Below are 26,187 nucleotides of genomic sequence, written 5' to 3'. Positions count from 1 at the left end.
GCAAATCTAACACTATAAACTGAATTTCCCACGTTCTAACAAATCACTTCTATTTGTTATTTATCCACATTAAAAAAATACTTTTCCATGTTAAAACATAATAGAAAGCCACCTAAGATGTTCTTTGTATTCTTTTTTCTCATTTCTTAAAAAAAAATGTTGTAATTTATGCAGTCAGTCACATTTGAAATCCTTGGATTATGTGATAGTAATCAACCAATCAACCAATGGAACCTCTTATGTTAAAAGAAATTTAAAATTGTTGGTGTAGGTGACCCGTTCATGTAGCACAAAGGTAACAGTGTTGAAGGACATGCAGTAAAAGTCTCCCTCCTACATCTGTATGTCATTTATGTCCCGGGAAACAACAGTGATAGCAGAGGGTTTCGTGTGCAATGACTTCAGATAAAGGCAAAAATTATAGCACTCTTTAAAGATTCTTTTCTTTCTTTTCTTTCCTTTCCTTTCTTTTTTCTTTTTTTCTTTTTCTTTTTCTCTCTCCGTCCCCTTCCATCCCCCTCCGTCCCCCTCCGTCCCCCTCCGTCCCCCTCCCTCACTTTCTTTCATTTCCCTTTAAGCTGTATCATGGAGACTGTTCTTTGCTAGTACATGATTTAATCCATTGCATTCTCTTTGGTGGTTGCGTTGTACTCCAATTTTATTGATATGCCATTGTTTATTAATCTCTCTCCTATCCATTCAGATTGTTTACCTCTGGCAGTTATTACTAACGGCTTCCGTAAGTACCCTTACATCTTTACATGCGTAAATAAAGATGTAGGACAAATCCCTAAAAGTAGAATTCCTTCCTGTTGAATTCTTGCAGATCTGGTCCAATCACGCTCCATCGGATTGGACCCGTGTACATTCCCATCATTGTGGTAGGAGGATTCCCGGCTCATGACCTCACTAGTAGGATGTTATCTAGCTTTAGATTGTTTATATCTGAAAGGCGAAAACATGATACCTTGGTGTCATTTTCATTTACTTTTGTCTTTTTCGGCATGACGTTAGGCATATTTATGTTTAAAACCTCGATTTGTCTTTTCAGGGATTACTGTTCTCCTATCCTTTGCCCGTTTTCCTACTGAATTTTTGTCTTATTGATGGGAGAAACTTTTTGTATATTAGGGGAAACAGCCTTTGGTCCCTGGTAGGAGCTGGAAACTTTCCCTGTCTTCTGCCTTGCTTTTGAAGGTTTTGTTTCTTTGTCTTTCTTTCTTTTTATTTTTTCCCATGCCAGATTTATGTTTTACGTTGTTAAATGTATCACTTTGTCTAAATGCTCTTTTTGATACTTAGACAAGCATCTTCTATTCAAGATTTAAAAAAAAATTCCTGTATTTCTCAGGATCCTTTTTATGGTTGTATTTGTTTACTTTAATATCATTCAGTTGAAATAATCCCGATGTAAGATGTTAGAATGATCTCACTTACGAAGTAATCTGGTTTTCCCCACGTAGTGGAAAATGGCACCCTTAACATATACTATATTCTTAGATATTTGGGGTGGATTTCTTGACTTTCCATTCCATTGCGTGGAAATCTATAGACATGTGCTACCAGTATATATTTTAATCCTTAGATTTAATATAATTAATTTTTAAATGTTTATTTTTGGAGGGGAGGGGCAGAGAGAGGGGGAGAAAAAAGAGGGTCTAAAATAGGCTCTGCATTTTAGCAGAGCTGATGTGGGGCTCGAACTCACAAACCGTGAGATCATGACCAGAGGTGAGGTCAGTGGCTTCACTGACAGAGCCACCCAGGATCCCCAGTGTATTTTAGCATTTTTTTTAATGTTTATTTTATTTTTGAGAGACAGAGCATGAGCAGGGGAAGGGCAGAGAGAGGAGACACAGAATCCAAAGCAGGCTCCAGGCTCTGAGCTGTCAGCACAGAGCCCGATGCGGGGCTGGAACTCACGAACCACAAGATCATGACCTGAGCCAGTGTTGGCCGCTTAACCGACTGAGCCACCCAGGCGCCCCTCCATGTATTTTAATATCTAGAGGGCTGGTCTCCCTCCCCCACTGTGAGGCACATTTTTAAAGTGACACCACATTTTTCTTTAAATTTCAGCTTCATTGAACATATACCATTGAAAGGTATTTATTTATTTATTTTAATTAAATTTATTTATTTTGAGAGAGAGAGTGAGCAGGTGAGGGGCAGAGAGAGGCGGGGAGGGAGGAAGGGAGAGAATCCTAAGCAGGCTCTGTGCTGTCAATGCAGAGCCTGATGTGGGGCTCGAACTCATGAACTGTGAGATCATGACCTGAGCCAGAATCGAGAGTCAGACGCTTACCCAGCTGTGCCACCCAGGCTCCCCAACATTGTAAGACTTCGAGTATATGTTGTGATTATATGTATGATCATATATAGGTTAAGATGTAGGGATTTTAATGTATTTAATATCTAGAGGGCTGATTCCTCCCCATTGTGAGACACATTTTTAAAGTAAATTTTAAACTTTAACTTTATTGAGACATAATCAGCATATAAAATTGTAAGATATTTAAATTGTACATTATAGTTGTATGTAAGCGATGAATCATAGGAATCTACCCCCCAAACCAAGAGCACACTGTATACAGTGTATGTTAACCAACTTGACAATAAACTACATATATATTAAAAAAAATAAAGTGCACATTGTAGTGATTCTATGATCATATTAAGGATTCCCTCCATCTAGTTAATAAACATATATCACCATATATTTGTATTCATACACATATGTTTTTTGGTAAGAACCTTTAAGTTCTTTTTTAGCAAATTTCAGTTTTGTGATACAGTGTTACCAACAACCATTATATTCAAGCTTCAGTCATAAATTAGATCCTGAGACTTCGTTCATCTTACAGTTGAATGTTTGTATGCTTTTACCAACCTGCCCCCATGTCCCTTACCCCTCAGCCTCTCGCAGCCATTTTCCCGCTGTTTCTACAAGTCTGGCTTTTTTTTTTTCTTAAGTCTACATATAAGTAATGCCATGCGGTATTTATCTTTCTTGCAATATCATAATTTGTTTTCCATTAATATTTATATAACTCCCAGCATGTATATTCCTATAACTTTTTTTTTTTTATCCTAGTTTAGAAAGTTGTTAAGTTTCAAACTAAGGACATAGATAGGAGTCTGGCTGAGATGTTGGGCGGGGGGGCGGTTCCCAGAATTATCCTGTAACATGCTTTGCTTGACAAGTAAAAATCTGATGAAAGAGAACGTCTTTAGACAGAGATGCTGAAGTCAGGGATGCCGAGCGTTCACTTGGACCATATAAGGAGAGGAGCTGTGTGCGTGGAGGAGGGGATTGTCCTTAAAACCTGGAGCACAAGGGGCGCCTGGGGGGCTCAGTTGGTTAAGCGGCCAGCTTCGCTCAGGCCATGATCTTGTGGTTCGTGAGTTCGAGCCCCACATCTGTCTGTGCTGACGGCTCAGAGCCTGGAGCCTGCTTCACATTCTGGGTCTCCTTCACTCTCTGCCCCTCCCCTGCTTATGCTCTGTCTCTCTGTCTCTCAAAAATAAACATTTAAAAAAATTAAAAAAAAAAAACACCTGGTGCACGCATATGTTGAAGGTAATGGAGGAAACACTGATAATTTCAAAGGTCCTGTGGTTTTTACAGCCTAGATGAACTGTAGTTCTTTCATATAAGACATAGAACCTGCAGAAGTTAAGTCAGTGCAGGGAAAGCGCACGGTTTCTCTTGTTCCTGGGCTGACCATAGTTTTATGAAACTGAATTTCCAAGTGTCTTTTCTGTGCATTGGGGCTCCTTGGCAAAAATACAGTCTGTATAATGCGTTACCTCTGAGCTTTTCCTTAAAGGGCTCAAGGACAGACATATGGATAAGGGTTTAAAAATATAAATATAGTCTTTCCAGTCATAGAAATCTTCCGATCCAAGAGGTACTTTTCCCACTTTCCAAAAAATGTAGGGCTATATACTCCTCCTAGATACCAAGACAAAATACATGGTATCTGATGCTAAAAAAATCCCCACTGTACTTTTCCTGAGCATTTCAGCCCTGTGATCAGACAGAGGGACTTACAGCCACATCTAGATGCCAACTTACTGTGCCACCTTCCAGCCACCAAGCCCTATAACTGAGCACTTTGGTTTGGTAAAAGGACAGAAGAGATGCTATTTGGTAAACTCCATTGTTCTGGTGTAGTGCCCGTAGTTCATGCAGGGAAATGGCGCTTGGTTTCCTCGCATGCTCGTTGCACACTTGTCTGTCTGTGTTTATGTGTGCGTTGAGGGGAAGTGCACACTTACAGTGTCGCCGTTGAAGCGGTGATATGCTCCTACCCCCGAATAGACGCATTCTGATCTCTAACACTCTATTTGTGACCTCCCTGGGGGATGTGACACTTTCTGGTTTATGGACACGTACAGGCAGCCATTCAGAATTTGTGGAGGTTCTGTTAGGAGAGGCCACTGCCAACAGAGGATTAGTCTGGAAAGAGTTCCAACTAAACCGACCTGCCGCCTCCGTTCACCCAGCTTGCGAGTGTGGACTGGCATAGGAGCCCCTCACTGCCATAGGAGCAGGACATAATAAAACGGATTGCAGATCTAATTTGCATCATCAAATTCTTCACTAGTCGCCTAATTAATAGAGTGTGCGATGTCACTTATGGTGATCACTACATTTTTATGAAGTGGAACATTGTGGAATGCTTGCTCTAACTCTTTCTTGGGAAAATGTAAGTCCTTCAAAGCCAAAGACTATTTTTACTCATCTTTATATTCCCAGCGTAGCGTCTGGTGCAGAATAGACACTTAATGCTTTTTGAATGAACAAGTGGGTGAATGAGACTCATTCCTTAGAAAGATTGTTGGAAATGAAGAGATTAAAATGTTTCCTGGAAATAGAAAAAGTGCATGCACACCCATGCTTGCGGCTCCACTCTGATAGAGAAAGAAATTGATTTTTCCCCCCTATATTTTTAGAAATCCAGCCACTTAAAAATTACCCTCTTTGTGGAAAAAAATGTACACGCATTTTTAATGCTACATTAGTTTCAATGTGATTTTTAAAGAGCAGTCTCTCGAGTCAGAAAAAACAAGATCCCTGTTTGCGGCCCTCAGAATTGTTGTCAAGTAGTTTAAAGAAATATACACGATCTCTTCTGTCCAGTGTGCGCAGTGGGGTGGGGGTGGGGTGTAGAATGTTCCAGTGCCAGAGAGTCCCGTAGTCTAGGTTCCGACTGAAACAGGAACTGAAAAAGCTTTCTATTTGTAGAATATTATTTTTCATGTATCAGCATTTTTTCTGGACCAATAATGGTGCCTGAATTACCTGTCGGAGAAGGTACATGTATGATGCCTAGCTGGGATCCTCATCATAAATGGGTTTTATATTTATTTAGAAGGCCGTGTAATTCCGTTTGCCTCTTTAGTGCCATAACCAGGAATTCACTATTCAAATTCATCTTCCACACCAATAGTCTTGTTGAATATATTTTCTCAGTGTGAGAATCACAGAAATTTATTAGTTTGGCTTTTGGCCTCAGTATCTTATTTACGACCATGCACTTTGAGCCTGTGAGTCAGTTCCTTAGTACCCCTTCTCCTCCAAAGATCTTTGATCAATCAAGCTGGCAAAAGTCATTTTGAAACCTTGACTGCATGGGTGCAAGTGACATCTCTTGTGGACCACAGGTCTCCCTCCCCTCAACTTTCAATCCCTTTGTGGAGAGTAGGGATAAATGGTAGTAGAGAACATTTTAGAGCATTACAGCTCAAATATACGGCCAGGAGAGAGCAAACAAAGAATTTAGGAACAAATTGTAGAATGCCACCAAGGCGGATACCATTCCTTTGAGATGCACCGTTCAAAAGGGAAATTGTTTATTTTTATGTTGTCATAATGATGAGCTGTTTGAAATAACACCCGCATGGGGTGCATGGGTGACTCAGTCATTTAGGCGTCTGACTTCAGCTCAGGTCATGATCTTGTGGTTTGTGAGTTCAGGCCCCGCATTGAGCTCTGTGCTGACAGCTCAGAGACTGGAGCTTGCTTCGGACTCTGTGTTTCCTGCCATCTCTATACCTCCCCCAGCTTGCACCCTGTCTCTCTGTCTCTCTCTTGCACTCAAAAACATAAACATTCAAAAAAAAAAAAAAACCCCATATGTAGTTCTACCATTTAGGTTACCGTACTGTATTAAACTCAAAAGTTCCCAGTCGCTTTGTTGAAGCAAACTTTGTGCCTAAATATTTAAGAGTTTCTCAAGTGTGGTGGGTCTGAATTTGAGCTGGCGCGGAGCCTCCTTGGCTCAGGAAATTGAACGCTTTCTCCAATTGTGCGCCAGAGACTGGGCTAGGGCTTTGGTTTTCTGATTCCCTGAATATTGTTGTTTCTACTATGCTATGTTGCAGGGAGCCATGTCTTTAAAAAAAAAAAATGTGATCCTAGAGCATTTGATCCCAGGATAATTTTAAAATTTGCTGTGCAGTTCCAGAGCATCAAAAACATTTGGTGGGTCGTGTAAGGCAAGGGTCACAGACTGTGGCCTGTGGGCTGAATTCAGCCTGCCACTTGTTTTTCTACATAAAGTTCATGTCCATCTGTGCGCACAAGAGCAGAAGGGGTGGTTGCAACAGAGACCTGCTAAGCCTAAAATATTGATGACCTGGACCTTTATAGAAAACATTTGCTAACCCTTAGTATAAGGTAAGGATGAAAAAAAAATGAGCTTAAAAAATTAACACTGTCAATTTGCAAAAAAGAATTGTGAGTAAAATATGTTCTCCGAAGAAGCTGGAAAGCTAGCATGTTGTTGAGAGGTGGGGATGGCCTGTCATTAAAGACGAGGGTGGCTCAGTTGGTTGAGTGTCGGGCTTCGGCTCAGGTCATGATCTCGCCGTTCATGGGTTCGAGCCCCATGTTGGGCTCTGTGCTGGCAGCGCAGAGCCTGGAGCTTGCTTCACATTCTGTGTCTCCCTCTCTCTCTCTCTGTGCCTCTCCTGCTCATGCTCTCTCTCTCTCTCTCTCTCTCTCTCAAAAGTGAATAAACATTAAAAATAAAATAAAATGAATAAATTAGTAAATAAACAGATAAAGGAGAACTAGATTTCTAGAGGATCTGAGATCAAGGGCTCATTCTCATTGCTGGCACCAAGTCTGTGATTTGAACCAAGTTGGCTCAGGATGGGAAATGCTTCAGGCCGTCACTGATGTCGTGCTCTCCATGGTGGACCTTGATCGCTCACCAAATGTCCTTCTTTTTGGCAGGTGGAGTGGATCCAACAGCAAGTGGTAAAAAGACGGACAAAGAGGGATTATGACTTCAGTCGTGCGCAACCTACTTACTTCAACGATCCCAAGTGGCCAAGCATGTGGTATATGGTGAGGAAGTCTGGCCTGGGGCCGTGTTGTACAGGGACATCTGTGGGGTCTGGGAAGACATGGAAACAGTGACTGGGGATGTTTCACTGTCGGAGGAGACCCACCGTGTGGATTGGTTGATGGCTTGTGTTATTTTCTGGATCTCTTTGGAACTTAGCTCTTTGGTTCTAAGGTGAAAGAGAAGGGAGTTTGCATTCACAGAATTTCGGTGTGAGCGCTTACTCTGTGTAGCTTTCTAAATCTGGAAGAGGATAGAAAAATAAACTAAGGTGCAGACAGACCCCTTAGACCTCTCAGTGATTGTGTTCATCTCTGATGCATGTTTTCTCCCTCTTGAAATCAGTCTGGGTAATACTGGATAGTGGCTCTTGGAAATTATAGAAATGATCCTGCTGGTAAGTAACAGATTCCTGGCTTAAGTCATCTAATATGAGCTTGCTCACTTTAGGTAATAGTTTTTAAACACTAGGGAAAATCGGTTTTTAAACTAAGGGAAAAACTGGCTGGAAAGTAGGTGCCTTGTAGCTAGTTTAGTGGTTCAGTGAAAGAAATTTGCTTAGGTCTTGAGAAGAGCCATCCGCCTGTTGACTTGACATTGTGACGTTGCCTCCTTCGGAAAGACATGTATTTCTCTGTGGCGCACCTGGGTGGCTCAGTCCCTTAAGCATCCAACTTTTGATTTTGGCTCAGGTCATGATCTCATGGATCATGGTTTGGAGCCCCGCATCGGGATCTGCACTGACAGCACAGAGCCCCCTTGGGGTTCTCTCTCCCACTCTGTCCCTCCCCTGCTCACACGCATGTGCTCTCCTGTGCTCTCTCTCTCTCAATAAATATATACATATATTTAAGTTTATTTTTCTAGTCTTGGGGTTTTATGTTTGTGATCACTGAGAAATACATTAATTACTCTTAACTCAGAAAATCCCCATGTCCCCATTTTGCTCTGTAATCTACAAAGAGACCTTTACTTTCCTTTCTTTTAAAGTCTTCACTGATCGTTATTACAAGGGTATTTCCCTTAATCTCCTTTCTTTTTTTTGCAGTCCTGTCCCTGCTGCTCTGCAAACCCATAGCATTTTGCGGACCGTCTCCTGCTCTCCTGCCTCTGTGCCTTTCATTCTTTCCATCTGGCTGCTCTTCCTCCCTTCGCCATGGACTTAGGTGGGGACTTGCCCCTTCTTGAGGGCCTTCCCCAGGCGACTACTCCCAGTCTCCTTTGTCCTCGTCTGTCCCCTCTTCCCTCCCTCCACTCTCCTGGGCGCTCCGTCTCTGCAGGGCATGGCACCTTTCCTTTGGCACTTGGTTTCATTGCTGTTAATATTTTAATTGTACTCTTATTACACTGAGGGTAGGGGCGGGGGTCACTTCTACCCCCTGGAAGACCTAACCTAGCACCTCGCAATGCCAGGAATTGGTGCTTAGTTTGAGATGGGGGAAAGTGGCTGGCTTTTCTCCCAATTTCATTTTTCTCAGTCTCCCCCAGAAGTAGAAGGTTGCAGAAAAGTTTTGGAACCTCAGAGAGCATTTTACATAGAAAACTCTTTCAGGCAAAACATAAAAGAAGCCATAAAGCGAAGTTCAAAGGGAGGGCGAACTGTAGCCAGCATTTGAGTAGAAATCACTTGAAGGGACACTAGGACACTTGACATCTTGTTAGCTCCAAGACCAAGGAAGAGTGAGGCACCTGGGAAGCCATTAGAAAGCGTGTTGGCAGGACGTGGGGAGCTTCGTCCGGTGCTGACAAACTGACGGTACTGGAATGGGATTGAGAGACAGGCTGGAAGTGAAATCCCTGTCCCCCCTGGGGGTGGGGGGGGTGCTCATTGCCTTACAACCCTTCTTGCCAGAAAGAGCTGACGTGCTATTTGCACATGTCCCAGCGAATGGTGGGCGTGCAGGGCAGCCTTCCCTGACCCTCTGAGACTCCAGCAGGGTGGCCTGGGCTCTGGAGGAACCACGGCTAAGGCGTTAGCACCTTGGCCAGCCTGGGGACTCCAGGAGTTTCAGTCCCTGTAGAGCGAGATCTCTTCACCCCCCAAGAAACATTGCTCTTTCTTTGGAAATTCCCTTTCCACGTGAGGAGAGGTTGAGGGAGGAGCTTCTGTGTGGGCGTTCAAATGTTGGTTGTGTGTCCATCCCTGTTCAATAATTCAAAGAGGTAACATTTTTATGGAGAACTTACTGTGTGTCAGGCAAGTATGTGTTCAAGGTAGTGTGAATTAAAGTGTGTGTATGAATATTGGCTCTGTTTTAAGAGTGAGGAATCTTCTGTGGCTCCTGCTCCTACAGTTTAGACAACTTATCTCAAATCGCCCAGCCTGGGGTGCCTGAGGGGCTCAATCAGTTGAGTATCCGACTTTGGCTCATGTCATGATCTTGTGGTTCATGGGTTTTAGCTCCGCGTCCGGCTCTGTGCTAACTGCTCAAAGCCTGGAGCCTGCTTCAGATTCTGGGTCTTCCACTCTCTCTGCCCCTTCCCAGCTCATGCTCAGTCTTTGATTCTCTCTGAAAAATAAATGAACATTAAAATCACCCAGCCTGAACATGGTAGAGCAACGCTGTCAAACCAGGGAGGTTGTTAAGAGTCTGCAGGACTGAGTCCATATCCTGATCCCACCCTTCTGCTATTTACAAGCACTATCCTAAGAAAGATGCTACTCCAATGTTCCAGGAACTTCCATCCCCAGAGAAATGACTAAAATTTAAGACAGAATGGAGGGTGTCTTGGAGGATGAACAAAGTATCTTGGAACAACTTAAGAGTTTCAGAACTTCCTATTAAATAGTCGTGTTTCCCTTAACAAACCGATGGGAAAGACATTATGTACCTTTATCTGTTAGGAGTAATAGGACAGAATGAAGCTAGAACTTGAGATCTTCCAACCTTGATGCAGAACCCCATCGCTTCACTTACTATGCCCATGAATTACCTCTAACTCTCCTCAGTTGTAACATAAAAGTATCTGGCTCTTATGTATGAGTTAGGTATTGCTGTGTAACAAATCACAGAACTTAATTTTTCAAACAGTCAGCTCATGGGTTCTGTGGGTCAGGCCTTCAGACAGGGCCTGGCAGTGATGGCTTTTCTTTGTGTGGTGCCTGGGACTTCAGTTGAATGACTCAGAGTCTTGGCTAGAGCTGGAGGATGCACCAGGCAAGAGGCCATGTTATTGGCCTCTTCCTGTGGTGAGGACTGCTTGAGTGTCTACTCGCCATGGCGCTGGCTTCCCCCAGGGCAAATGATCCAGGAAATCGTGTTAGAAGTAGTGGTGTCTTTTATCATCTAAACTCCGAAGTCACAGACCATTTCTTCTGGAATTTTCTATCAGTCACATGTGCCGGCTCCAATATCCCATGTGAGGGACTTTATGGTAAGGATGTACATACTAGGAGGTGAGGATAATTCGAGAAGCTGCTTGCTGCAATTAAATGAAGTGCTACATGAGAAGCCTTTAGCGCAGTGCCTTTTCTGACACTAGAAAACCCTCAATAAATCTTTATGGTTATTATTCTCTGACCTTATTGCAATGAAAAGGAAATACATTCTATTTCCTTTTGTCTGTTGTTTAAACCACTGCTAGTCAAGGAAGGGGGGAAGGGGAATCACATGTTCAATGTGTGCTTTTCAGAGTGTTCCGGTGACACAGTGGTGACCCGGTGACCCGGCTGAGGCAAGGTGCTGATTTCCTTCTTCCTCTCTGTGAACCCCGGGCCCTGCTGGAGTGTTTCTGAGGGCTGCTTGGCGGGCCTCCATAGGCTCCTGCCTTTAGCTCGTTAGCCCGGGCCCCAGCCTGTCATTCTGTATTTATCACAGGAGAGTGGAGATTAAAGAATGGCATGAAGTGTGCCTGAGTGTCTCTTTTAATTAATTTAAAAGCCTGCCCCTGTTGCTCCTCCCCTTGGAAACTGGTGTGTGAAACCATCAAGTCTAGCCTTGAAGCTTGGGCAATATATCCAGGGACATCTCCATCTGCATCTACAGGAGTTGGTTATGGAGAACGGTGGCCGTGTAGTTACTCCTCTGTCGTGAAACGCTGTGCTCAGGCTTCCAGGAGTGGGGAGGGTGCAATCCTAAAACTAGCACTCACTTCGTGTTGCGTGGACAGACGTCTCCTGCACCTGCTCTTTGTCAGGCCAATGCAGCAAGCACCGGGGGTTGAGGGAAACATGATTCGTGCTTCCTAAGAAGATCAGTAAAGCAGGAAGGGAATATATAAGCACCAATGCAAGTTTGCTGGACAAAGGGTTCCTTCCAGAAGTTTCTCAGGGATCATGTATATAGGTCCAGCCTCTGTTCTTAGGTTTTAGGCCATAATTCCTGCTTGTAGGTCTGTTTATTCCATTGGCAGAAACCAAAAGCCCTGAGTAACTTTCAGAAAACATATCCAAGGGGCGCCTGGGTGGTTCAGTCGTTTGAGTGTCCAATTTCACCTCAGGTCAGGATCTCACGGTTCGTGAGTTGAAGCCCTGCATCGGGCTCTGTGCTGACAGCTCAGAGCCTGGAGCCTGCTTCAGATTCTCTGTCTCCCTCTCTCTCTGTCCCTCCCCAACTCATGCTCTGTCTCTGTCTGTCTCTCAAAAATAAATTATTAAAAAATAAAAATAAAAACATATCCAAGCTTGTGGCCCCCCTCAGAGGTTCTTTATGTTTTGAGGAGTGTGCCTTGAGGGGGGGTATTTTATCAGAACTCACTAGGTGATTCTAATATGCAGTCAGGACTGAGAAGTGCGGCGGCGAGGTAGGAATCCTGTGTCACTCCTTGCCTGAGTCTGGTAGGTAATAAATGCTCAATAAATGCTAACCAAACAAACAGTTGAGTAATCTGGAACAAAATCAAATCTTTGATGGTCTCCATAGTAGGGGAAATGGTTGCTCACTTTTGAGCGCTTACTACAGGTCAAGCACGCTGCCCAACTTTCACATGTGTTTTCTTACTGCCAGTTTTCCAGTGAGTTAGGACCTATTATAATCCTCATTTAACAGACAGGGAACTTAAAGCATGGACAGATTAAGTAACTTGTCCAAAGTCTCTCTGTCTCAGGGCCAAGCCCTGGTATTTGAGCCCAGAGGCTCAGACTTCCACCCTTGATGTCCGTGGTTCTCAAGCTGGCCGGGATCAGAATCATCCGGAGGGAATGCCGTCTACCCCTCTCACACCCCCCAGCTGAGATCTGGGAATTTGCATTTATTTCTGACAGGATCCCAATCGATGCTGATGTTAGGTGTCCTGGGGCCCCTCTGAGACCTCTTTGCTCTACCCTCCCTCAAACACGAGGTTTATATGAAGACAGCCGGCTTCTATTTTCCCACGATCAGCTGGGAACCTTACGGGACATTTTAAAGCATGCTCGGTCAAGTTAACTTGTTTGTCTTGATCTTCTACCTTCCTTTAGAACATGTTCTTTTGGGAAGCTGGCAGCTTTAATACAAGAAGATATTTCTACTTGCACTGATTGAAAATATGCTTGGCTTCTATATTCTTTCAAAGTGCTCCACAGACCAAGGTTATCTGACAGGAAGGGTCACAAAGATTTGGCCAAGTCTGTGGGAATTCAGTATGATAGAAATGGTGTTAGTGTATCCAGCTGGTATAATGGATCATTTTGACCCTGTGAAAGTGGATTCAGCCTGACTCTAGTGACAGTGAGGCTAAGTAAGGTGCCTCTGAGGAGTCTGGAAATGCCAATCGAACACATTCAGGGGGTTAAGTAGTTTTTTAAGTTATTATAAAAGATTTCACGTATAGAGAAACTTTAAGAACACCGCAAATACCTGTCCACCCACCCCCAGACTAAGGAATAAACACGATGGACTTGATGCCCTTGTGCGCTCCGACCTCACCGCATCCCTCCCTGCCCCTCGGAGTTAACACAGATGCTGAATTTGAAATGCAAGGGGGAGACTCCTTTGTTGGCAGATACGTCTCTTTGTGGGAGAGGTCTTCAATGTGCAGCATCTTAACCGTTTTTGAAATCCTCATAAAACACACATCCATGGATGGAATTCGACACTTGGGCTATTGATGAACAGTCAATAATAATAAGAAGACCACCTGGACATAAAACTTGGGTGAAAACCTAAGTCTGATAGAAAAGGTTTTATTCCTTGTATTCCTTTAGTCATATAAACGTTTGATTATGTAAAGAAATTGACTTGGCGTTGTTGTACAATAGCTTTTGTCTGTTAACTGAGAATATATTAAAAAAAAAAACAAGTAATGATTTTGGACAGGCCCGTAGATAATTATTTTTCCCCCTCTTGCCTTAGAGAAGGCAGTCTGACTTCAAAAGTGAAAAGTAAAGAGGGCTGGTCTTTGACTCTCAGACGCTAATAGTTTGTGTGACTGATACTCCGAATTTGCCATCGTGGTTAGTACAGTGGAATTTTCTGTGATGAGTATAGGGTGGCCTATTTAATATGCATTTTTTAAGCCAGGTTCTAATAAATGGGCTCACTTTTTTTTGGATGTACTTACCTCAGGATTTCATGAAAGCTCACTGGGTGGCTTTTCTGAGGGGAAAAAATTATATCCGTCGATCAGCAGAGTGAAAATTAGCTGACTTCGACTATGCATGTGGGGCATATCTGCCAAAAACTATGAACTAGCTAGGACAGTAATTGTGAAAAATGATTTTAAGCCACATGGTCCGTTCTCAGCCAACTGGATGGTGTTGAGTACTCCAAGAGTTTGAGACCTTGCTATTTCTGTGGTTGGCACACATTTTCCTACTGATTTATACTGTCATTTGACTCTAATAAAGTCTGGTGGAGTTTGTGGCATTATTGTCCTGGCAGCTTGGAAATCATCCTTTTAAAACACCCCATTTAGCTGGTTTAATTGAAAATGCAACATGGTGCAAATCTGCAACCATGTGGCACATCTTGAAGCAAACAGGAGGTCTTCTGAGAAAGGGCAGACTCCAGCCAAACAGCAAATCATGTCCTGGAAGGAATGAGTGGGGGCTTAGACATGATTTTGGTATTCTGGTATTTACTTCAAACCAGCTCTGTGTCCCATAGAAAGGTATTTTAGACCAACCTTAGCCCATGGGAAAGAATGGGAAATCTGGACGATATACATTTTCATAAGTTCATTCCTGCGTCACACCCTCTAATTCCACATGGCAAATTCAACTGGATACTGGGGCAAGGGAGACCACGTACCACCAATGTGGCCCGCATCTTAATTTCCAGCTCAGCTCTACCCTGTGAGCCCCCCACTGTTAATGTACCATGCTTTTGTTTCATTACTACTTCAGATTGACTATGTCAGACCCTGTGTTGGGGGCCCCCAAGACCACCCCAGGTTCAGTGACTCACGAGGAAGACTCAGGATTCAGCAGATAGTCACACTCAGGGCTATAATTGATTGCAGTGAAAGGATACAACACAATCAGCAAAAAGAAAAGCCACATGGAGCAAAGTCCAGAGGAAATGAAGTTTAAGCATCCAAGAGACTTATGTCCGTGGAGTCCTACAGAAAGCACTTCATTCCTCCAGCAACGAATTGTGACCACACGTGTGAGATGTGGTCTACCAGGGAAGCTCATGAGGGACTCAGTGCTCCGGGGTTTTACTGGGGGTGGGTGTATAGATACCCATTGCCTACCGTGTACCCCCTTTCCCTACTCTTGGAAGGCGTTTAGCATAGACCAGATTGTTTGCATAGTCACAGTGAGCCATTTAGATGAAGGAATGGTGAGAGCTTTCCCAAGTCCAAGTTTGCAGATGTCAGGTAAGGGTATTTAGGGGGGCTTAAACATACATGTGGCTGGGTTGGAGTAATAGCTCCAGGTTTATTAAAATGGTGTGTTTGCTGAACAAATAAATTACCACTGAAGAAAAATACTCATAAGTGGTCCTACCCTACCCACCCCCCCAAAAAGCAAACTAAATCCCAAGTAGGGACCATATTTGTTTGTTTTTTAATTTTTTAAATGTTTTTTATTTATTTTTGAGAGACAGAGAGAGACAGCGCAAGCAGGGGAGGGTCAGAGAGAGAGGGAGACACAGAATCTGAAGACAGGCTCCAGGCTCTGAGCTAGCTGTCAGCACAGAGCCTGATGCGGGGCCTGAACCCACAAACTGTGAGATCATGACCCGAGCTGAAGCTAGACCCGAAGCTAGACGCTTAACGGACTGAGCCACCCAGGCACCCCGGGGCCATATTTGTTTTACAGACTGGAAAACCCAGCTGAGTCAGAGTTCTTATAGGCATTCATTCATTCATTCATTCATTCATTCATTCATTCATATTTAGCAGAGATTTGCTTTCTTCCCAGCACTTACAGTGTTCCTGACACCAAGGATGAAATAGTAAGTAAGGTGACCGCAACGCCTTCTTTAATGAAGAGCAAGTAAGCATTTATGGGTAGAAGTTTGAGTTATTTTACATTGCCGAATCAACTGATGGTATCCTGCTGATGATGCCATAGCAGAAGCCTATTTGGAACTTATTTGTTATCACGATGGTTGTGATGATTTCATGGGACTTCGCTGTCCCCCACAATGCTTGTGATGGAAGTCAGTATTGTTGTGCCCAGATTTTAATATCGCCCCCAAAAACCAGAGACCGCCAGGGAGACCGAGTCACACATGCAAAAGCAAAGGGCTGTATTACGGGTTTAGGCTCGCCGGGGCCTAAACTCGGGCTCACAGACTTTACTGGCCTGGTGGATCCATGCTGAGAGCAAGCCCCGAGCAAAGGTGGGGCAGGGCTTTTATGAGTTTGGGAAGGGGGAGTTACAGGAAATGGTGACATAGGTACAGTGATCCAATTATTACACAATATTATTGACCGCAGGTTTATCCAATTATAGAGTGTTAACCAATCACAGAGTAGACCCAGGACCCTCAGTAGGGTGTAACTAGCCTTAGGCCTGCCCTGAGGAATGTGAAGGGTATTACAAAGGTGGTCTCTCTTGCCTCGGGCAATGTGTAACCACCTAATAGTTCTGGAGAGACTGACCTTTAGACCTAGTTTAGAGGGGAAACTTAAAGCCTGTCATGGCGTCTGCTAGGTTCAGACTCGTGTTCTTACAGTGTAAGGAATATTAAGTTAAGCTATAATTACCTAGTGAAAATGCCCCTAGAAGAGGCTAGTAATTGATAACCCACCTGAAAAAAAATCACTTCAGATATTATTCTTGCCAGGCACAAACTGTCACAATCTTTATGAATTTCCTTGAGCAAGATAGAACTGATTCCATCCTGGTAGTTTATCTTTTCAGTGTTACTTTCAAAGAGTAAAAATTCGTGGGTCGTCTGGTCCCTTGGGCCCTACTCTGAGGTGAAGGAGGGTCTGTTCACAGAAACAAAGTTGTGATTGTCCAGATTTCAGTCAAACTTTTCTTTAATGAGTAGCTCATGTTCTCTTTCAAGCAGATAGCACGGAGCCCTAATCTCATTCAGTCTGTAGTTGTCTCCTTAATGTGTTGAAGACAAGTTCTTTTATCAAATGGTTCCCCTGAAATCCTCCTCCTCATTTACTTTTCACACCGAGTGAAGGCTAGTTCTGGTGATCAAAGCCCACCTTTGGCTTGTTTTACCATCTCTCTGCCAGTACGTAGGATTTCCTTTGTATGTACTCAATAAATGTGGATTGAAAATGAGGAGAGGGTCTGTCACTGAGGCTTCATCTGAAATTTTCCAAATTCACAGAACTGAGTTGGCTCGTCTTAAAAGATGATGATGCCTTCAAATGTCCTGTGTTGAGAATTTAAGTGCTACAATTATCTGAGGCATCTGGAATGCTATTTTTCCTTAATTTTGGTTAGCAGTGAACTTGGCTGGAAATCAGTAGAGTCAAAGAAATCATTTTTAGCATTGCAGTGATGGGAAGAATCAAAACACCCAAGCTGCCTGGGGAAGAGAAAGTAATAACCGTCTTCAAATAGAACGCACATGCACATCAATGTGATTTTTCCAGTTTCTCGAGTGTAAGAAAATCCTTGGTAGACTCGCCGAGTCCAGGGATGGGATTGTAGGCGAGCAGTGGATAATCCAGTATGCAAATAGTACATGCCGACAGGCTTCCAGCCCAACAAAGGAAGCCAGCTTATGGCAAGAAAAGTAGAACGAAACTAGAAATTCCAGAAAGAGGATTTGATTACTTAATTGCATAGGTCAGAATCAAAATTGGGTTATACTGTGGAGGTGCTCTCCATGATAGGAGTGGATTTGGACAAAGTGAAGATGGCATTCATTTGATTATTCTTTGCCTAAGAGAAGATAAAAAATTTCTTCCTTTATGCGAAGGCGGGGGAAAGTGTGGATGGTGTCTGTTCAAATATTTAGTACAAAATTTACAGAATAGTCTTAAAGACTATTTGGAAGAAATGTAGTTTTTTGTTTGTTTTGTTTTTTGGTCTGTCTTTTGTCTTTTCCTTTCTTGTTGACTTGAATCTTGACCCTTGTAAAAAGTCTACTGGGATGCCCTGGTCCCGGCAGACGAAACCAGCATGTCTTGAAGTAAAGAAAATTATGCCCAGGTAGCAAAGGACTGTGTTCTTCTAATGATCTCTTTGCATGGTTTCCTGAAACCTAGTTAAATTCGTGTTTTAAAGCTTGATGTTTGGGTCTGTTACCTGGCGAGAGAGAAACCATTTTGATTTTTCAGTGAACTGAAAGAAATTCACCGGGACCCTCAGCAGTAGTGAGTTAAGCATAGCAGAGCTACATAAATTTGTTTTGAGATCATTCCTGTTGTGCTAAAAAGGTTTTATTTGCCTCTTCTCATTTTTCTTCCATGCCTGTGCTCTGAATCCCAGCCCGCTGCTTCACATCCATGCACACTACACACACAAACACACAGCAGCCAACGCTGGGCATGTTTTTGCAATCAGTACCCCGAATCAGGTGGTCTTTACGATACGGAAAAAAGAGTTCATAGACCACCACATTGGAATGGGTCTGAAAAATAACTTAACGTAAGCCCTCACTCATGTTCAAGACCCACTTTGTATATTTTTACTAATCAGCAGTATGCTCTCCTCAGCCCTTTCTTGCCATAACGAACAATTTATTTAGTTCAGAAACACTTCCTTGTACTTGATCGGAAACTTATGTCCTTGTCACTTTACGCACTCCCAAATTCCAGGTCTAAACTCCAGGTTGAGGATCACATCTGATCCCTATTTCTCCAGCTTTCACTGCAAAATTACACAAACATCTTGGGAAATTGAAAGCAAAAGCAGAGAGAATAATATAATGAACACCGCGTCTCCATCACCGGCTTCAATAATGATCGACTCTAGGCCAATCTTTATTCATTTATTGCCTTCTCTACTTGATTACCATAAAGTAGTTCACACACTTCACTTCATTCCATCACTAAGTATGACACTATGTAACTCTGTAAGATAAGGGCTATTTTTTTTTACACAATAAAATTATAGTATCATTATCCCTTGTAAAAAATGAGTGATATTTTCAACTACCCTGTTTTCAGATTTTCCCAGTTGTCTCCTGATGTTTTTCCATTGTCATTGGTTTGAGTTAAGATCCAAATAAGGGGGTGCCTGGGTGGCTCAGTGGGTTAAGTATCCAACTTCGGCTCAGGCCATGATCTCATGGCTCATGGGTTCAAGCCACACATCAGACTCTGTGCTAACAGCTAGCTCAGAGCCTGGAGCCTGTTTTCAGATTCTGTGTCTCCCTTTCTCTCTGATCCTCCCCTGCTCACACTGTCTGTCTGTCTGTCTCTCTCTCTCTCAAAAATAAACAAAAACATTAAAAAAAATAAAAAGATCCAAATAAGGTTCATACACTGTGATTGGTGTTTCTCTTAAATTCTTTTTATTCTATAGCTTACCGCCCCTTCCCCTTTCTTGAAGCGTCTAGATTATTTAGAGCATTGTGTGGTCAAGATGATGCTGACTCCATTTTTATGGGGTCCTTTATCATGTTCTGTCTCTAATATCAGCACTAAATGGATAGGTAGTAGGAGGTGAAAGCTCGATCCAATTCTAGTTCAGATTCATTTCTGAGAGGGTGAGGATGAGACCGCTCATCACCTGCTTGGTGTGAACTTCCTGATATCAGGGAGAGCATGTCTGCTTTGGGATATGAGCAGTTCCCGTTGTGCAGGCCCTTTAGTTATTGGTAAGGGTTTGCAAAATAGTCATCTTCTCTTGCTGTGAATCCGCCCTCATTCGTTGGCTGGAATGCTTCCATAAAGAGGGACTTGTCATCAGTTATTTGGTACCACGAGGTACATTGCTTCCCATCCTTCCATTTTATCAGAAGAAGAAAACAGTAGCAAATTGGAAGAAAGAATGTTACTTTCCTAGCATTCACTGAAAGCTACCAGAGAGGTTTTTCTTTTAAGTTTCATTACAAAATTAGGGGTTTACATAGATTTGATGTGTTTTAGTTCATTGATGTTATTTGCTCAAGGTACCCCATCTTTGGTCAGTCAGAGCCCATTCGTGTTGGCTCTGAGGTCCTTTTGACATGACCCTAGTACGCTTTTTATTTTATTTTTTTGCAGTATGACCAGCTGTTCCACATTCTGCTTGGGTATTTCTTGCTCCAGACACGGAATTAAGCCATTTCTCCAAAGACCTCTTGTTCCTCCTTTTCTTTTTTTTTTTTTAATTGATCTTTAGAGACGGCCCCTGCGATTCTCACTATTATTGGACTAGTCTTTAGGTCTTTTTAGTTGATGAGAGTTAGAAATGTGCCCTTTTTATATGGGAACTATACCATGAGTTTATACAGATAATGTCCAGTTTGAAAGCAGTTCTGGTGTTGTTTATCTCCCTCAGTCTTACATCTGTATCTTTTCTCGTGGTGAGAAGGCTGTTCTCAGTGACGCCAACCAAATGACATCTGTTCTTCCATCATAAGTGTGTTTTGTTATGAACAGGTTTTAGTTTATTTCATATTCTGCCCTGTCATTGGAAGGATAGAAAAATATCACAAAGACTTGCGTTTCTTTAGCTTGTGCAGGCAACAGATAGAGAGGGGCAAAATTATCTGTTCCAGCAACCTGACGCCTGGGAATTAATATTCTGTTTTGAAGGGATGACATTAACTTTACCAGGTCTATGCACAATCACATATAATTATTTCCCCAAACGTGCCTTCTTTAAACAGAGTGTTTTAAACTTGCCATTCTTTATTAGTTTGAAAGATGAAGTAAAACAAGACTTAGAAAACCTTCCTAATTCTAGAAGTTTGTCCAAGGAAATGAAAGATTAAAGAGATCCGTAATGATCAAGCCTGATTCAATCTGGACGTGTAAAAGGGAACGTGCAATGAACAAATCATTGAAACTGGTTGTAGACACTAATGAGCATTGAATGAATTCTATCCTCTCAGGATTGAGAACTAGGAGGGACTCTGGACTGTTCAATAAAAGCATTAATTCAATGCGGAGCAGAAGGGAAAATGAAAGAAAGCAGCAAGCAAAATAATTCCCACAGAAAAAAGTAGATTGGCAATGATTTTATTCATTCAACATTTATTGAGTCCCTCCTATGGATCAGACATAATTCATCCTGCTGGGGGTACAAATATGAAAAGTTTGTGTGCTCTGCTCACTAGCTAGGTCACGGGCAGGTTGGGAAATCACTAACTTTCTACACACCAGTATACAGGGATGCACACAAGTACCCTGCAAGTGTATTTAAGCTTTTTGATATTGAGTTATAATCTTTCATTTGATTGCCCAGACCTTAAATTTCTAATGTGGAAATTAAGTGATGGTACATGGTAGGATTTCTTTTTCAGGCCAGTGAATAATTACCATAGTCATTAACAAAAGTTGTTTTTGATTGCTCACTACTTCTAAGGATTGCTGATACATAGCTCCAAAGTCAAGTAGCTTGGGGCATACTGGTTTGAACAAACTTAAAATGATTCTTAACTGCAGGACTTCTCAGCCTTTAGTGTTCTAATCTGCTTTGTGAATTGATAACAAAGGGAGGGAAAATGTAAACAAATAGTTGTTTCTCTAATTTATTTGTCCAAGGGGAAAAAAATAGATGTATATGTGTATTTTTTAAAGTAGGCTCCATGCCCAGCACAGAGCCAACGCGGGGCTTGAACTCTTCACCCTGAGATCAAGACCTGAGCTGAGATCAAGAGTCAGACACTCAACTGACACCCTACCCTGATGCGCCAAGAAAATAAGTCTTTAATGAAATGTTTCATTTGGGATTGAGTTGTAAGTTATCTGAAAAGTCGGTCCAAACTGGGGGAAGGAAAAGTAATAGGAGAGACGGAGTTGACCGGCTCACAAATGGCAGCGTGGCAGCCCTCTGCTGCTCTCTGGGACCCCATCTCTTCCTGCTGCCCGGCGCAGTGCTGATCTCCCCCACTGTTGGCTTCTTTCTCCACCAAGCCTTCCGTTCATGGTTTCGGGACAGCGGTCAGTAACTCCTAGTTCAGATCTGATGGCGAGAAGAACTTTTGATCTGATATTCTGAGGGAAGTTCTAGGGAGTCTTCCCCTCCTTCCCTGTTGTGTTCATGTTCTCTGACCAGTAACCTCGTCTGCCTGGCCGGACACCTTTGGGGCACATGATCTAGGAGGAGAGGAGAGACTGAGTAGCAGAAACCTGAGGCTCTGGGAAGGAAGTCTCCCCACCTTGCAGAAATCTTGGGGCGTGGGTGGGCACCCTTGTCAGGCATGTTCCAGGAGCAAGTGATGCCAGCCGTTGTAAACAAAGCCTTCACCAAACAGCTTTAAGGAAGGGACAGCTGCCTCCGCGAGGGCCCAGCGACTGAGGGCGGTGGGAGGCCTGGGGGGCGCTGGCATGGCTTTCCTCTGGGCTCCTGGTGCCACCAGATGCCAGCTGCCTCTCTCTGGATCATCTCGAAGTCTGTCACTATGGCCTGGGCTCTTTGATTTGTGCCCTTTGGGACTTAACTGTTTGATACGTTAAAAAAAAATTGTGGATTACTTCTGTAGTATTTTCTCCCCAGTGGTTCATCGTGATAAATTTGAAGTCCACAGATAAGTTGAAAGACTCGTAGGAACACACACGTTTCATTCACTCGGATTTACCGGAAGTTAATATTTTCTCTCACTTGACACATATGGGCGTGCACACACACCTTTTCCTGCATTTTGAAAGTTGCAGACGCTGTAATAACGTACCCCTTAATGTGTCAGGATGCCTCTGCTAAGAATACTTTCCCATATAACCCAAATGTCATTCTCAATTCTAGGAAAGGGATCTTATTCAGCTGACTATCTCCAGATCTCCCCAGTGACCACAATTTTTTTTTTTTTTGGTAAATCTATTCCTTTTGATCATAACACAGAATTTTATGTTGCCATTGTTGGTTCCACCCTTTTATTTCCCTTCCTCTAGAAGATTCCCTCACCTTCACTGGGCTTCAGGAGTGGCCCTTCATGTTGATGGTTTTGATGAGTCTGGGTTAGTGGTTGTGGATTAAATCACACTTTGGGTTTGGTTAATGGTTTTTGGTTTTTCAGGACCGTGGGAAGAATTAAACATTGTTGGTACAAAAACAACCCAGGTGAGCCTATGCCATTTCTGGCACGTCATGTTGTAAGGCTAGATGTCCCGTTTGGGGGTATTAAATTTACTTACTTGGTTGGTTGAGGGATCTGCTAGATTTCTCCACTGTAAAGGTGTTTTTTGTCTTTTTTTTTTAATTTTTTAATTTTTTTTTTACTTTATAAAGTTTCATATTTTTTTATCATATGCAATCATTTTCCATCACTTACAATACAGTAGTTGCAATGACACTCCAAACAGAAAAGCAAAGTAAAAAATCAAAACACCAACTTCTGTTTCATGTTGGTCTTTTTAATTCATCAAATTTGAAGGGTAATATTTTGAGACTTGCGAGGGGGAAAATTTTATTGCTTGTCAGCTTCTCCTCAGGATTTTTGCGTCTGTTGAGGATTCCTCCCTAAGTTGATCATTAGATCAGTGCTTTTAAGATGAGGATTTTCTAATTTTGTAATCCCTTCATTATGCTTCCTTTTTAATATTTTTAGGAGCTCACAGATTCTTTTTAAATGTAAAGGTTCATTGCTGACATTATTTCTGTTTGGTTCTTAACTTGTCCTGAGTTTGGTGAGTGGGTTTCTTGACCTCAGACCTAGAAATAGCCATTTCTCCAAATAGATGGGCTCTCCTGTTGAGGAATGACATATTTTTTAAGTTTATTTATTTATTTTGAGAGAGTGCCCGAGAGTGAGCAAGCGAGCATGGGAGGGGGAGAAGTAGAGAGAGAAAATCCCAAGCAGACTCTACACTGTCAGCTGTCAGCGTAGCACCCAAGACAGGACTCAAACTCACGAACTGTGAGATCATGATCTGAGCCAAAGTGAACAGTCGGATGCTCAACCACCAGAGCCACCCAGGTGCCCTGAGAAATGATATTTTAATGTCAAGGTTTTGGTAGTAAGAGTGTCCTAGGTCATTTTTCTTTTCTTTTTTTTCTTTTAGGTCTCCTCCCCTCCCTTCCCCTCTCCTGTCCTCTCTCCTTTTCACTGAGATAGCTTTTCCCCAGTGAGGAGGGAGGCCATTGCCCATTTTGAATTATTTTTTGTAATTTTTTAAAATTTATTTTTGAGAAATAGAGTGAGCACAGGAGTGGGAAGAGCAGACAGAGTGAGGGAGAGGGAGGGGGAGGGGAGGAGACACAGACTCTGAAGCAGGCTCCAGGCTCTGAGCCATCAGCACAGAGCCCAATGCTGGTCTTCAACTCACAAACCATGAGATCATGACCGAGCTGAAGTCAGATGCTTAACTGACCGAGTCACCCAGGCGCCCCGGAGAGGCATGACATTTTAAAGTCAAGGTTTTGGTAGTAAGAGTGTCCTTCATTCCAGGTCCTCTTTCAGTGACCGAGCCCAGCGATCTGGATCACGTGTCTCGAGTTGATTGTATTACCCCAGTTTGATCCACGAGTACAAGTTCTTCCGCTTCTTAACCCATTTCATATTTCTCTCCCCTCCCTCCCACAGTGAGAATTATGGTTTTTATCAATATCAATAAACTTACCACTGGACACAAAATAGTATTGGAGTGACTTTACCGATACCACTGCCAACAGCCGCCTTAAGTAAAATTCAAGATTTCTTTTTGTTCATAGAATAAATCCCCCTGTGGCAATGCAGTCAGGCTACTTGAATCAAAAGTTGCTTGAACAAATACTTTTTCCCTCTTTTCCTGCACTGTTGGTGGGAATGTAAACTGGTGCAGCTGCTCTGGAAAACAGTGTGGAGGTTCCTCAAAAAACTATCCATAGAACTCCCTAATGACCCAGCAATAGCACTGCTAGGGATTTACTCAAGGGTTACAGAAGTGCTGACGCATAGGAGCACATGTACCCCAATATTCGTAGCGGCACTTTCTACAATAGCCAAAACATGGAAAGAGCCTAAATGTCCATCACCTGATGAGTGGATCAAGAAGATATGGTATATATACACAATGGAGTACTACATGGCAATGAGAAAGAATGAAATCTGGCCATTTGTAGGAAAGTGGATGGACCTCGAGGGTGTCATGCTAAGTGAAATAAGTCAGGCAGAGAAGGACAGGTACCATATGTTTGCAGTCATAGGTCTAACAGGAGAACAGGAGAAACCTAATGGAGGACCAGGGGGAGGGGAAGAGGGAAAGAGAGTTGGGGAGAGAGAGGGACACAAAACTTGAGAGACTGTTGAATACTGAAAAGGAACTGAGGGTTGAAGGGGAAGGGGAAGGGGGGAAAAGACGTGGTGGTGATGGAGGAGGGCACTTGTGGGGAAGAGCACTGGGTGTTTTATGGAAACCAATTTGACAATAAACTGTTTAAAAAAGAAAAGTAGACTAAGAAATACAGAAAAAAAAATACTTTGTCCCTCTATGATGATATCATTAATTCGCTATCTGGTTAGGTGAATTTGTTTCTGTTTGGTTCAGTTTAAGAGCACCCACACCCATCTGTGTATATTTCATTTTGTTAATTTATTTTCTTTTGGAATATGTAAAACATATGGTTCAAAGAAAATGTGTAAGATACTATCCATGAATTTTCTTCTTTTTGTTTTTTATCACTTAATATACCCTGGAAGTCACTCCATATTAGTTCATAGAGATCTTTCTTCTTCTTCTTCTTCTTCTTTTTTTTTTAACAGCTGTGTGGAAGGAGAGTTACCATAATTTATTTAACTAGACATCGATGAATATAATTAGGGTGTTTGCAATATTTTATTTTTACCAATAACTCCATACTTAATAACTTTGTGCATATATTTCTGTGTTGTTAGAACTTCTTCCCCCTGCCCAGAGGAAATTCCTAGTTGTGAGATTGTTCAGTCAAAAGGCAGAAGCAGGGACACCTGGGTGGCTCAGGCAGTTGAACATCTGACTTTGGCCCAGGTCGTGATCTCACGGTTCGTGGGTTCGAGCCCCGCATCGGGCTCTGTGCTGACAGCTCAGAGCCTGGAGCCTGCTTCTGATTTTGTGTGTCCATCTGTCTCAGACCCTCCCCTGCTCATGATCTATCTCTCTCTGTCTCTCAAAAATAAATAAATGTTTAAAAAATTTTAAAAAGGCAGAAGCAAATGTTAGAGTTTGCCTAACCCCCTAGCATGGGCTGGAATCATTTATATTTCCATCAGTGCTTTTGAAGAAGACCTGACCCCTCTCCTTACTGTGTTGTCAGTAGTGAATTTGGGCTAGTTTGAGAGGTGGGAAATGGTATTTCTGTGCATGTTATCTGATATTAGGACTATAACGCCTGCTTTCAGATCATTTTCTTTACCCCCATCCTTTATTCTTGGACATTGAGAATACTCTGTTCTAGGAGTCAGATTCTGCTTTATGAACCAATTTTAATACATTTTCT

At 42.6% G+C, this 26,187-nt stretch overlaps 1 protein-coding gene across 3 annotated transcripts in view; it reads left to right on the top strand.

The window, feature by feature from the left end:
• The window catches only part of PCSK5 (proprotein convertase subtilisin/kexin type 5), a 461,176-nt gene that overhangs the window by 84,243 nt on the left and 350,746 nt on the right, over positions 1-26,187 (top strand). For all 3 annotated transcript variants that reach the window (XM_029920456.1, XM_029920455.1, XM_029920454.1), the window contains exon 3: positions 7,247-7,360. In XM_029920456.1, the coding sequence (XP_029776316.1) occupies positions 7,247-7,360 (114 nt within the window). The remainder of the gene's footprint in view (positions 1-7,246; positions 7,361-26,187) is intronic.

The sequence above is a fragment of the Suricata suricatta genome, chromosome 13, assembly GCF_006229205.1.
Source record: "Suricata suricatta isolate VVHF042 chromosome 13, meerkat_22Aug2017_6uvM2_HiC, whole genome shotgun sequence".
Taxonomy (NCBI): domain Eukaryota; kingdom Metazoa; phylum Chordata; class Mammalia; order Carnivora; family Herpestidae; genus Suricata; species Suricata suricatta.
This window is presented reverse-complemented; position numbering and strand designations above follow the sequence as displayed.